General features: G+C 37.6%; 1 protein-coding gene across 1 annotated transcript in view; it reads left to right on the top strand.

The window, feature by feature from the left end:
- Positions 1-12,751, top strand: part of FBN2 (fibrillin 2) — a 162,890-nt gene that overhangs the window by 88,329 nt on the left and 61,810 nt on the right. Inside the window, 6 exon segments of the mRNA XM_030467573.1 lie at positions 1,664-1,801; positions 4,806-5,033; positions 7,440-7,499; positions 7,502-7,564; positions 9,814-9,942; positions 12,000-12,125. Of these exon segments, the coding sequence (XP_030323433.1) occupies positions 1,664-1,801; positions 4,806-5,033; positions 7,440-7,499; positions 7,502-7,564; positions 9,814-9,942; positions 12,000-12,125 (744 nt within the window).

Below are 12,751 nucleotides of genomic sequence, written 5' to 3'. Positions count from 1 at the left end.
AAGAACCTATATTCCCACTCTCTGAATTTGGGGCACAGCATGACCATGGACATGCCCATCTCATGACTGGCAAGAGCTAACCTAGTTTATGACTGTCCTGGTTTTGTCTTTGATATAATTTAAACCCAAGTCTTAACTTAGCTAAAGGCTGATGAAGTTGTAGAAAAGATGCCTTTCCCACTTTTCCTATACTCTTCATTGTTTTGTGCACTTGTTTAAGTGTGTTCTGCTCCACGTGTTTGAAGCCAACAGGAATCCAAATAATACAACTGTTTTACACTTACCTGTTCATGAAGTACATTGCCTATTTTCTAGGGCTGATTCCAGTCAAATTCTTAGCCATGTTTTTTTCCTGTTACTTCGGCCAAAGGAGGATTTTGCTCTCTGATGTGTGCATAATTTTATAATTTTGTAGAAAAGTTGAAGTTTGAAAAAAATGAGCCAGAATTATTTTATCTTAAGCACATTGCTACTAAACACAAGCTATTAGTAATACTGATGGTGTCTGGACTAGTAGATGGTCTGGATTTTCGTACATATGATATATGTAAATCTTAAAGCTAAATCTTATTCCGCTTTCATTAGTCATCTCATTAAATTAATTTGGACCACTTGTTTGGCTTTGAACTTAGAGTATAAGCATGCCTTTAAATTCTACCCAGGCTGACCTCCCAGTCTGGGTTAGACCTTTACAGACTGCTTTTGCTAACTGAGCACAAAGGTTGTTGTCTGCTTCAAGAAATTTTGTACTGTTTGAGTAATATGGTAAGGGTACTGGACGGAGGTGCTATAGAGAGAACTTTAAAGCAGATAACTGATTCAGGGTCTAAATGGCATTTTAAAAAATGGCCTGGGTACTGAAAGCATAGGTTTTAGGACTTTGAGATTTCGGTATGTGGAAGAGTATTTCAGAGGATTTACAGCAGCTGAGACAACACTTGTGGCTGAAAAATCTCCCCTCTGCTCAGTGGGCTGCAGTCAGGAGGTGCTGCCTGATGTGGCCAGACATTTACTGGAATGGGTTTGTTCTGGTCTACCCTCCTACAATTCAGCTGGTGGTTCAGGAGCAGACTGTGCTGGGTCTGAGCCCTCAGCAGCAAAGAGTGGAGTAGAACCTAACACACATATTCAAAGTGTAGCTGATGCACCAGCAGAACCAGACCCCCTGGAAGAATTTTACACACCCCTTTTCCCCCACATTTTAATCTTTTTTTTCTTCCTTACAACCTGGAAGGTTCACTGAGTGTGAGAGAGGAAAGAACACCTGGATTTCATAACTTTGTGGTTAAAACAACTGCACAAGGGGAGTTCCAGGTTGCTGTCTCTGCATCGACTGTAACTTGTGTATTTTAGACGGATCAGTCCCTAGATTAAATAAATAAATAAATAAAACCACTGTAGTGTTTGGAGGAACTCTGCGAGCTGTGGAACATGGACTAGAAAAGTCCTCTAGCAATGTGCTGCGTTTCTCACAAATTTAGTGATACTGCCATTCCTTTCCATCACTCTTAAACTGAAATGTGTACAAAATTACTCTGATTGAGAATTTTCTTTTAAAAGAGAGCCTGTTCTCTGTTGGTACTCTTGACCATTGGTGGTGTGAACGTGACATGCCAGTTCTTCTTCCTGTGACAATTCTGTATTGTTTCCTGTTCTGATACAGATAGCCTGAAAGGGACTTGCTGGCTTAACATTCACGACAATCGCTGTGAAGTCAACGTCAATGGTGCCACACTGAAATCTGAGTGTTGTGCTACCTTAGGAGCAGCCTGGGGGAGCCCATGTGAGCAGTGTGAATTAGGTATGCTCTTAATCTCCTCCATCTTTCTGTAGAAAAGAGGACGTACCACTAGTCTATATAGTTCTGTATAGAAAACAGACAACACAAAAAAACCTATGAAATGAAGTTGTCTTATTTAGCTTCACTGGTAGTCTTCATAAAGGTCATTCTAGGAAATTTGAATTTACCAGGAAATAGCATATGAGTAAGTCTTTTAATAATAACATATATTTCATCTTCACAGGGACTGTGCATTGGGGTAGGGAAGTAAGTACTACAGTAATAAAGTGAAATGTCTGCTAAAAGTTTTGAGGGATTTCTCTGTTTCAGTCTGCTAACACTTTTTTGAACCATTTTCAAACAGCATATGTACAATTATTGATTTCAGACTGGCACTACTGTTGGATTATGGGGTTAGGTCTAGAAGTTGGAAGCAGGAATACTGTGTGCTCTCGTTTGTGGAAAAAAACACTACGCTGCATTCTTCCCACAAAGTTTGAATAATGCCACTTGCAGCTGAAATAGTGTCAGGACATTTTAGCCTTTCATTTGTAATCAGAACAATAACTGCGGGAACATGTATCCCATTTAAGAAGCAAGGTGCAAACAACATCAAACAGAGCTCTTAACTGTGCAGCATCAAACAAAGATCTTACTTTGGACTTCAGAATGGAGTAATGAATTAATGAAAAACTAGAGCTAATTAGCTCAGACTGGAAACATTCAGCCATTCAATTTCCTATTCTCTAGCTATTTAAATTTTAGCAAGCTTTCATATTGCTATCTACATTTTACAACCAAGTGCAAGTAAATTCCATTGGTCAGATCCTTATCAAGCTGCAGTGTAAGAAGGGTCTGGCATCACTAAAGCTTTAAAACTTTATGCAACTTTACAGGAAATTTACCTTCCAGCTACATATGTGTGCAGATATTTATCTGACTAGATGCTTAACATCCTGGTCTCCATTAAGGAAAGCACATGAGAAAGCAATAATATTAGAATTTCATCTCCTCAACTTTTCCTTGTTTTAAGTAGCATATGTGAGTCTGTATTTTTCTCAACTGAGGCTGAGCTCACTTAGAGCTAAATGCTAAGTAGTCAGATGGTTGGCCAGAAGCTCTGAATGCTGTGTGAAGAGTGCTCTTCTTTGTAGCTATCTAGTAATTTTGTGAAACTCAGATTTTACATTGCAGCTTGAATATGCTTGTGCAAATCGGTCTGGCTGAGAATAATCAAAATAAGTGCAGATAAAAGTAAGACTTCATTTTTGTTGCACAGGTAATAGTAGTAGCTTTCACTGACAAAAACTGGTGTCCTTCAGACATTTATTTCTCTAGGTAAAAAAACGATTGAACCCCTGTATAAGTTCAGGAAAACAAAGTATCGTATAGCAGGTGTGATTAGTATTATTAACATGCATCTTTGAAATCAATGGTCAGACATGACAAAAGACAGAAGTCAGGGCACTAGATGTTTAGAATAGATTCTGGAATCTGTATTAATTTTTCTTGCTGGTTCTAAGGACTGTGAAAATATGATTACTGAAAGCATTGATTTATTTTAAGAAAACATCCCAGGTCAAGGATTGATTAAGAAAATCATCCCAGGTCAAGGATTTTCCTACACTAACCTTTTTTTAATTATTAGTTAAACATTGTTTTCTTTACTTAAGTAGATTCAAATTTAAGCAAACACTCTTGCTTTAATTGCACTATGCCTTACCAATAGCTGATACAGGTACCAGATTGTGGGGGTGTTTTAATGTGAAAGTAATTTTAGAGATGTTTTTCAGAGTAAGTGTAATTTTTAAATTAAGTACATTCAGTATAAAGGCCTCAGAAAAAAGTAACGATTCAAAACCAAGTCTGCCCAAATGCAGTTATCCATTATTTTGGTGCATATCCTATCCTACCCTATTATATGCCGTTTTGCACGTTAGATTGACTTGATATTCCATCCCTTCTCAGACCCTTCAAACTCAGTAATTCTGTTGCCAGTCACTAGCTTTTTTATGTCATGACCCCTTATTGCTTCTTGATAAGTAGGAGTGTGAATTTAATTGTGGTTGATAGAGCTAATGAAAAGTTCAAACAAAAGAGCCATTTTCAAGGAAGACAGGATTCCTTTACTCTCAAAGCCATGTTCCCCATTTCTTATTTTAATGAAAAAATTACCTTCTGTATTACAAGATGTGTGCCTTCTCATATGCTACAAGTACTGTGCAGTATGGCATGTGTTATCAAATATGTTTGCTTCCTGCAGGGTCCACTACGATGATTTTAGTGCAAACAAATATTTATTAGTGGTATGTTTGCTGAGTATATGAAAAATAAAATAAATATGGTCTTGATGTAGAATAGTTTACAGGACACCGTTAGCATTATCTGAACAGTTTCCATTTCTTGCTTCTAAATAGTTTAGCTTCAGATGGACATAGGGTACATTTATATTATGAAAAAACGCAGCTTTGAAGGACTTGCATGGAAAGCATTTCAGCAGCGTATCTGTGTCATTTTCAGTCCTCATATCTTCTCTAAAGCTTTTTAGACTAAGCATTTAAAAGTTCTGTTAGGTTTGCTAAAGCCTGACTTCCAGTCTGTATTCCTTGTATAAATAAATTAATTTAATAATATAAACATAAGTGAAACTATTTTTTTAATCTGAGTGCAGGTCAATTTGTAAATGAAAACACCTCATAAATTAAAGAAATACATGCCTCTGTCTTGCCAAATATACACAGAAACAAAAAACACAGTTACCTCAGAGTAATGGTATATCTTGTACTAAGAGACAAGTGAATATATGCTTGTACTTTTATGTGGTACAAAAGAGATCTGGAATTTAAACTACAGTGCAAGATTAGCAACTTAAAATGGTTGAACACTGTGAAGAAGCATAAAGTCTTGAGCAGAAATCTGTCTCCTAGAAACTGGACCTCACATAACTTTGTGCCCCAGAAACAAATGCTTCTAAAAGGACTTTTGCTAAGGGTAGAATGCCTGTTTGTTCTTGTAAAATGAGCAGATATTCTCATGGAGCAATGCTACCTGAAATGGGATGAAGATGAGTGCATTCAGTTTGTACCTAGCAAGTTCCGTATGGATGTCTGCTGCTGTGCTATGGGGGCTGCCTGGGGCTCTCACTGCAAGGAGTGTCCTAAGCCTGGTAGCAAGGAATATGAGGCTCTGTGCCCCAGAGGCCCTGGCTTCTCCAACAGGGGAGATATTCTAACTGGCAGGCCATTTTATAAAGGTAAGGGTTCATTCTTGGATCTAAAAATTAATTACAGGTACATATGGGTGAATATTCTAGGGTTTGGGTCTCTGTTGGATATGTACCTGATATAAGAAACACTGGGAAGATGTTTGCCTGGCATGAAATGACCTAGCAGGTGAGAAATTCTCTTCTTTTGTGTTTCTCAAGAGTATTAAAGGAGCCTAAAATGAGAATTATGCAAAATTTGGATTTGAAAAGGAGAAGGAAATGACCATGACAGGACTGATGGGAAAAGAGCTCTATATTAGGAGAATAACAGAAAATGTGTGCCTTTTCTAAGGCAGTGCTTTGCAAAGAGAGAACTGATGGTCAGATGAAGTTCCATAAAGTCAGGGAGCTAAGAAGTAAACATAAAATATTACTAAAATTTGTCCAGGGTTCTCTGGAAGAAAGACTGAAGAAGGATGAGTTCTTTCTGTGGTTTACAGAAAGTTGTCCATTGCACAAGATAAAGAATTAACTCTAAGTCTTCTGTACAGTTTTTACTAGCTTCACTTCCTGTAGAGCAAAACTGAAGAGACTGGAAAATGTCAAGAGACAAAATCTGAGAGATTTTAAGTGACTGAGATCTGAGAAGAAAAACTGTAAATTCATTGTGCAGAAGCTGCAGTGATCTAGACCTGTTTTAGTATTTTTTAAATTATATATTCTGAAGCATTTGTTTTGAAATACATTGAGTTGCTTGAGAAAACTTGAACAGATTGGACCTCTGCTTCATCATAAATAAGCTCTGATATTCAGGAGTTATTCTCAGTCAAAGCTTTGAGTGTGCAGGGATGATTTATTAAAAATAAGGAATTTAAGAGTAGCAATATGTATTTTGTTTTATTAAAGTGTATTATTAATAATAAATTCTTGGTTATTTAATAGTAGTAATAATAAAACCAGCAACAGTAATATTAATAATAAAAATAATAATGTTATCACCATCACACCCCTAAGATTTTACTCCAAAGTAATACATAGGAGACAGAAGTGTCATCAAAGATGATGCTCATTTAAAGATACTTAATTGTATCACAGCAAAGTCTATCACAGACAATAAGAGGAGACAGTAAGAAGAAGAAAGTTTTAAAATGCTGCTGGAGAGATGAGAGAGGCTATGGGATGAAAAACCTTTATTTGTCCTGTGCCGGATCCTTTAACAGTCTGTGTTATCCAGCTGACTAGGAAAACACATTTAGCACAGGTGAAACATTTCATCTGTTATTCTAGAAAAGAAAAACTACGCTTTTCTAAAGTGGACTCTAGATAACACTCTGGCAATCTCAGTTTATAAAAAAACCCAACCAGGGAAGGGTTACATCTTTTACAAGTTGACTCAGGAACACCAGGAGCATTAGTTGTGTGCCAAACAGAGCACAGCACACATATTTGTATCATGGACAAAGAAGTCTCAACTGGGGGAATTTCACTGATTTTGATTGACTGCAGATTAACGTGAATTTTTAATTACTAGTTTGGGAACTGAGAAGCGAAGAAAGCGTTAACAATTCAGCAGGTATGGAAACATCTTTTCTTACCTACCCCGAGGCTCAGGTTCAGCACAGTACCTCTCCTCCACCTTTCCTGGTGTCCAGCCCCCCTAGTCCCATGATGAGGCAATTGGCAGCACAGGGCCTCATTGGCAGTTTCTCTTTGCTACCCTGGGTTGCTTAATTTTTTTTATTTTTTTTTTAATGCTTCTTCACTCTTACTCATTTCCTGTGCCCTGTGCCTTGACATGGACTACTCCATGGCACAGGAGCCTTCAGGGGTGTTCCTTCTCAAGAATGGATTCTACATGGTCCATAGTCCTTCAGGATATCCCAACTCCAGTGAGGGTCACTCATGTGCTGTAGTCCCTGGAGGTTGTCTCTGCCCCAGCATTGATGACCCACAAGGTCATGGTCCCTCAGGGATCCCCCAACCCCAGCAGGACTTTTGCCTGTGGCTCACAATCCTTCAGAGGTATTTCTGCTCCAGCATGCATCCTCCATGGACTACTGTCTGTCAAGGTATTCCTGCCCCTGCCTGGATCACCTAAAAGCCACAGTCTCTCAGGCATGTCCCTGCACTGGCATGAGGCACCCATAGTCCCTCAGGGATGTCTTTGCCCTGACATAGGTTCTCCAGGGCTGGCAGTCCTTCTGGAGTTGCTCTTTAGACATGGGAGTGCATCTCCAGTTGTGTTTCCTGACAGTGTCCACTCCTACTTGCTTCCTGATGTTCATTTTTCCATTCTCCTAACCTGTGTAGGAGGATGCCATCCTTCCAGTTCCTTTCAGCTGAAATGCTGCCTTTTATGCCCAATGCAATTTTTAAGAAGGAACAGGAAATTTCCATTAATTATATAAATATTTGGACTTTCAAATGCTCTTTTGTTTTGTTCTTATGTTGTAGATATCAATGAATGTAAAGTGTTCCCTGCTATGTGCATGAATGGTAAATGCAGAAACACAATTAGAAGTTCAAATGTAGATGTAACAGTGGGTTTACTTTAGATATGGAGGAAAGAAACTGTACAGGTAAGTAATTTTCCCCAGTTTTTCTTAGAATCATAGAATAGTCAAGGTTGAAAGGAACTTCCAATGATCACGTGATTCAACCTTTTGAAATCATGCTGTGGTGGGGTCTCTACCATGTGTCTGGGCCATTTCGATGGAACTTTAAATTGTTGCATAACTTGGTGATCTAGAAACTTAATGTCATTAATTTCCTTCAGTTTCCAAGAGCTTAGCCATTGGAGAGAATGGCCAACTGTCTCAAGTTGTCCTTTCAGAAAATAATTCTTTAATAAATGTAATATTATTCTTGTATACATACACAAGGAATTTTTTCATTGTTATTGAAGATGCTCAGGTCATGCTCTGTCAGTACAATATGAAAAATCAGTCAGAATCACCAGTGAAGCCAAGTTCAACGTTTAAATGTACAGATTAAATTAATTTATGTTCCTTACTCTCTGGTCCAAATGAACTTAGAGACTCCACTGCAAATTAATTTCCATTCAGATTTGATAGCCAAACACACAGAGAGCTACAACCACTACCCTGACATCAGTGCAATGTTAAGTCAAGAAGAGGCTTGCATTTAATTTAAAACTTGAATATTTTTTATTTACTGCCTGGAAAAACTGAAACATAAAGTAAGCTTCATGGTTTTCTGGCTAGGAGAACCTGAATGTCTGCATTGTAGGTGGTTCTGTGCTGAAAAGGAAGCAGGTTTATTATACCACACAGGCATCTACGAGTGAGTATGAGTAATACAAAATGTGGGCAGTAAGGCATGTTAACTGAGGCTGGTCTGGATGTTAATATTGCCCTAACCAGTGATTTCCTTGTTTATATAGTAATTACATTGATGATAAATTCATTTAACAATCTTTATTTCTACACTAACAAGAATAGGTCAGAAAACTTCTCCCTACAAAAACTTTTTTTTGTTTTGTTTTGTTTTCCATTTAAAGTTTATTCTGATGAAAATGATCCACTGAGCTGCTGTAAAGATGCAGGTTTTCTTAAATGGAAGACTTGTTGCTTGTTTGTTTTAAATGAGCAACTAAGTGTTTTATAAAGCCTGCAGAGGGCCAGATACTCCTCAGCATCCCAGCACCACCACATGGGTTACCATCCAACACCTCCACACATCTGTATGTGGGGACTAATCTTCACCTGGCAGAAACCTAGCCATGGAGTGACACAGAAGCAAAAGAATCTCTTGCAAGGGACTGTTTTAGACCTTTAGTGGTTTCTTTGGTTAAGCTTATACTTGCCTAGTTTTCCTCAACCACTTAGACAAACAAGTCTACTGCCCCGCTCACCAGCTTTCTGCAGACATGTTGATGCTCTTCTACAATTTCTTGTTCCCTGGACTTCTCGGAACCAATCCTATTGTAGACCAATGTCTTAATTGTTTCAAATATTCTTATATTTTTCATAAAGACTTCATGATTTCTTAGTATGTAGAAAGTAATGGCACAGTAAAACTGAAGTCAGAGGGTATAGTGGAGGACACAAAACAAAGTCATTGAACCCTAGCTCATCCCAAAAGCATTGGATGTGGAGTATATTAGAGAAGAGAAAATTCTGGTAAGATGTGAGAAGGTAGGAAATAGAAAGAACAGACTATCCAGTTATTTCTGGTTTTGAATGACCCATTTCACTCGGTCATATCAATATTGAAAAGTCCTCTTTAGCTTCCTGCCTCACTCCTAGTTTGTCTTACAAAGATCTCTTCCCCATTTTCTCTTTTTACATGCTACAAACTTGCTATAGTTTTCCACAGTAAGTTTCATTCAGATTTAACTCAGATAACCAGTAAACTTCAAATCTGTCTTTCAAAGGAGCTGCTTTAATTCCTAGTGGAAAGAGTATATGCAAGTTTATAATGCTATTAGTGGATAAATGTCTTCATAATAAGCAATTTAATATCAATAGCACTGCAGTAATGGAGTCAGTTGGTACTGACTTGGTACAGTTGGTATTACCCCTGTAATAATAACTCGTAATTTGTCACAGTTATTAATTTCCTTAGAAAACTAACCTCAAATTTACTTAATCGAAGCCTATTCATTACATAGTTTAATGTATAGTTGAGAGCTCTGAAAGCGTTGCATTATGAATCTTACAAACTGTTTCAAGTAATCAGATATTTCTTTAAATGTTAATAAGATTCATATAATATTAATTTCTAATGGTCAAGTATTCCCATCTGTGAAAAGCATAAAACCTGAAATCCCATTTTATTTTTCTACCTCTTCACTTCTGTAAAATAGACATTGATGAGTGCCGGATCTCCCCAGACTTATGTGGAAGTGGTACTTGTGTCAACACTCCTGGAAGCTTTGAGTGCGAGTGCTTTGATGGCTATGAAAGTGGATTTATGATGATGAAGAACTGTATGGGTAAGTGCTGCCAGTACCAGCTGGAGTTTGTCCATTTACTGTGCAAAGCCTAACTGTACTCTGTACTATACTAGCTCTACTCCACTGAACGTTTCATATGTGTAATTCTTTTGACTTGAACAAATGAGACAGGTATACATTTTATAGGACAGATAACTGAAGTATCCATATAGCTTTTCTTGTTGTTTTTGCTAAGTATTTTACATGCTTCTGTATAGAGAATGTTTGTTTAATCATGTAGTTTAAAACCAGCTAATCCAGACTTATGGTAAAGTTAGGAACAGAAGGCTGGAGTTTCAAAAGTAGCGTGATTTCCTTCATGCTGCTTTGACTCCAGAATTTCTGAGATTATTTCCTAAAAACACATATCTCTCTGCTCTGCTTAAGGTTTTAAAAATAGATACAGAGACACCAAAAGTTACCAGCCACCTTAAAAAACCTTGAGCTAGTATTGTAGAGTACTTCATGAAATACATCATAAAAAATCTAGTGAAAATGAAAAGTCTAAGATTTTCATCTTAATGAGTGTGAGTCCTTCTCCTTGCCCTTCCTGAAGAATGGATTGCCATTGCCTCTCCACCATAGAGATCATTTGCCTAATTTCCATGAGCTTTCAGGAATGGTGAGGAAAATTACATTGGCCAGCTCCCTCTCAGCGTTAACGGATCTTTTCCATGTTCTTTGTCAGCAATTCCAGTCTTCCACTTTCCTGCATGTTTTTGCTGCTGCTGTTATGTCCTTCACATCCCTTGCTAGCATCAACTCCTGGTGGGTTCAGCTTTCCTAACCCCATCCCTACACCCTCAGGCAGTGTCCCTGTAATTGTTCTGCATCACCCATCCCAGGTTTTGACTTTTTTATACTTCCCTTTTTTGAGTTTTGTCAGGAGCTTTTGCACTCATACTTGAACTCAAATAAGTTGACCTATGCCTCTGTGCCAGGAGGCCATGCAGGCCTCCTGTCAACTTCACTTGATATTCTGCTTTTAGACTCCAAAAGTCATTCCAAAAACATTGCCTTAATCACAGATGATCAAAGAAGCTAAACTGTAGAAGCTGAATTGCCTTCAGGAGAGACTAATGCAGTAAATAATACTGTATGGTGGAGGTACATTATAAGACAGAGGCACGGAAGCAAGATGTCAGCTTAATAGGCAGAGAGTGAGGAAGTAAGAAATTACTTCTTAAGAAGTAATTAAGAAAAGGAAAGAAATTAAGAAAGGAAAGAAATATTGTTCAATGAAAATATTTTGGAGCTGCAAGAACTGTCCAGGCAGGAGCACAGCAAAAGAGATGTTTAATTCTGTCACTGGACAATTTTCTCCCCATGTGTGAATAATCTGCAAAACCCTTGGTTACAGTCTTAGGCTAATGAAAGATAACACTAGTCTGTCTATCTGAATGAAGTCTCTAGTTGCAAGGATATATAGCCATAATGCTTCCAGGGAATGCATCTGCACCTTGAACAACTTTTAGTTATATTTTTCTTCATCCACATGTTCAGTGTTAACTGTTTTTACCAGGTTTGTGAGTTAAATATGTGGTTTACAGTTATAAAGTGTAACAAGCATATTTCTCAGCCACATGACATACACAGGAGTAATAAAATTTTATAGCAGTTAGAAATTTAAACTCACATCCCCATTAATGCCATCCATAGACAACAATTTTAGTCCATACACAAATGGGTGTCCATTTGCATTATGAAGCACTTTTTAAAAAATTTCATAAAATTAATACATGGTTCTAGATGGTAACCATCCAAGTGTTGTCTTTTCTTATGTCCTCTGCTTCCCAGAATACTTAATTTTGAATGATGAATTTCTGGTTTTCTTGAGGAGAAAAATGCCCATTTTTAGAGTTATAATGTATAATGTAATACTGCATGATTTTGTTTGTTTGACCTGTAATGCACTGTGAGAAAATGAGCAGCACTGCTTCAATGAAATAATTCTTTTTTCCCTAATTGTTGGGTTTTCTCTCAGACACTCGGAACTACTTTTATCTTTGTTGCTATTTGGTAATGATTTTATATTTTTTATGGTGGTTTCTTTGCAGATATTGATGAGTGTGAACACAGCCCTCTGCTGTGTAGAGGTGGCATGTGTGTGAACACTGAAGGGAGTTTTCAGTGTGACTGTCCTTTGGGACATGAGCTGTCACCATCACATGAGGAATGCATAGGTGAGTTTGAGCTCAGAATAGTGATCTTCCACTTACTATGACAAGTGGTCATGTTTGGTATGCAAGCTTCTTACCTCCGGCAATGTAGGGTTTCAGGAATATCTTATTCAAATACATGCTCCTAGTTTGTATGATTATCTTCATATTAAAATCTTATAAGAGACCCTGTAAAATCTCAAGCACCCTTAACACTTGAACTCAAGGAGAGGTATATTACCAGAGCCTTTAGGGACTATTTAGCAACTCAAAGAATGGTGTCACTCATTTTGGCAAGTTTAAAGTAAAATACATAGAAGCATAAAGTGAACTTTATTCCTACAGTAAAAAAATAGTATTGTCCCATTTGTCCCAATTGTGGGTCTCTTTTTTGCATGATTCCCCAAATGCATAACGCAAAATATACAAAATACATAATACATGTTAGCTCTTTGGTTTCTGTGATGCACAGTTGCTTCAAGTGTTGGTTTAAACCAGGAGACTGTGCAGTTAATGTTCACAGAACAGAAGCTAAGACATTAAACCTTTGAACACTGGTGTAATCATACTGTTCACAGCTCCATACCTTGACCTGAAACATGGTAAGAACAACAGCAACAAAAAAAAAGTAAAAAGCCTGAAAGCCACCA

Source organism: Calypte anna, chromosome Z (assembly GCF_003957555.1).
Source record: "Calypte anna isolate BGI_N300 chromosome Z, bCalAnn1_v1.p, whole genome shotgun sequence".
Taxonomy (NCBI): domain Eukaryota; kingdom Metazoa; phylum Chordata; class Aves; order Apodiformes; family Trochilidae; genus Calypte; species Calypte anna.
This window is presented reverse-complemented; position numbering and strand designations above follow the sequence as displayed.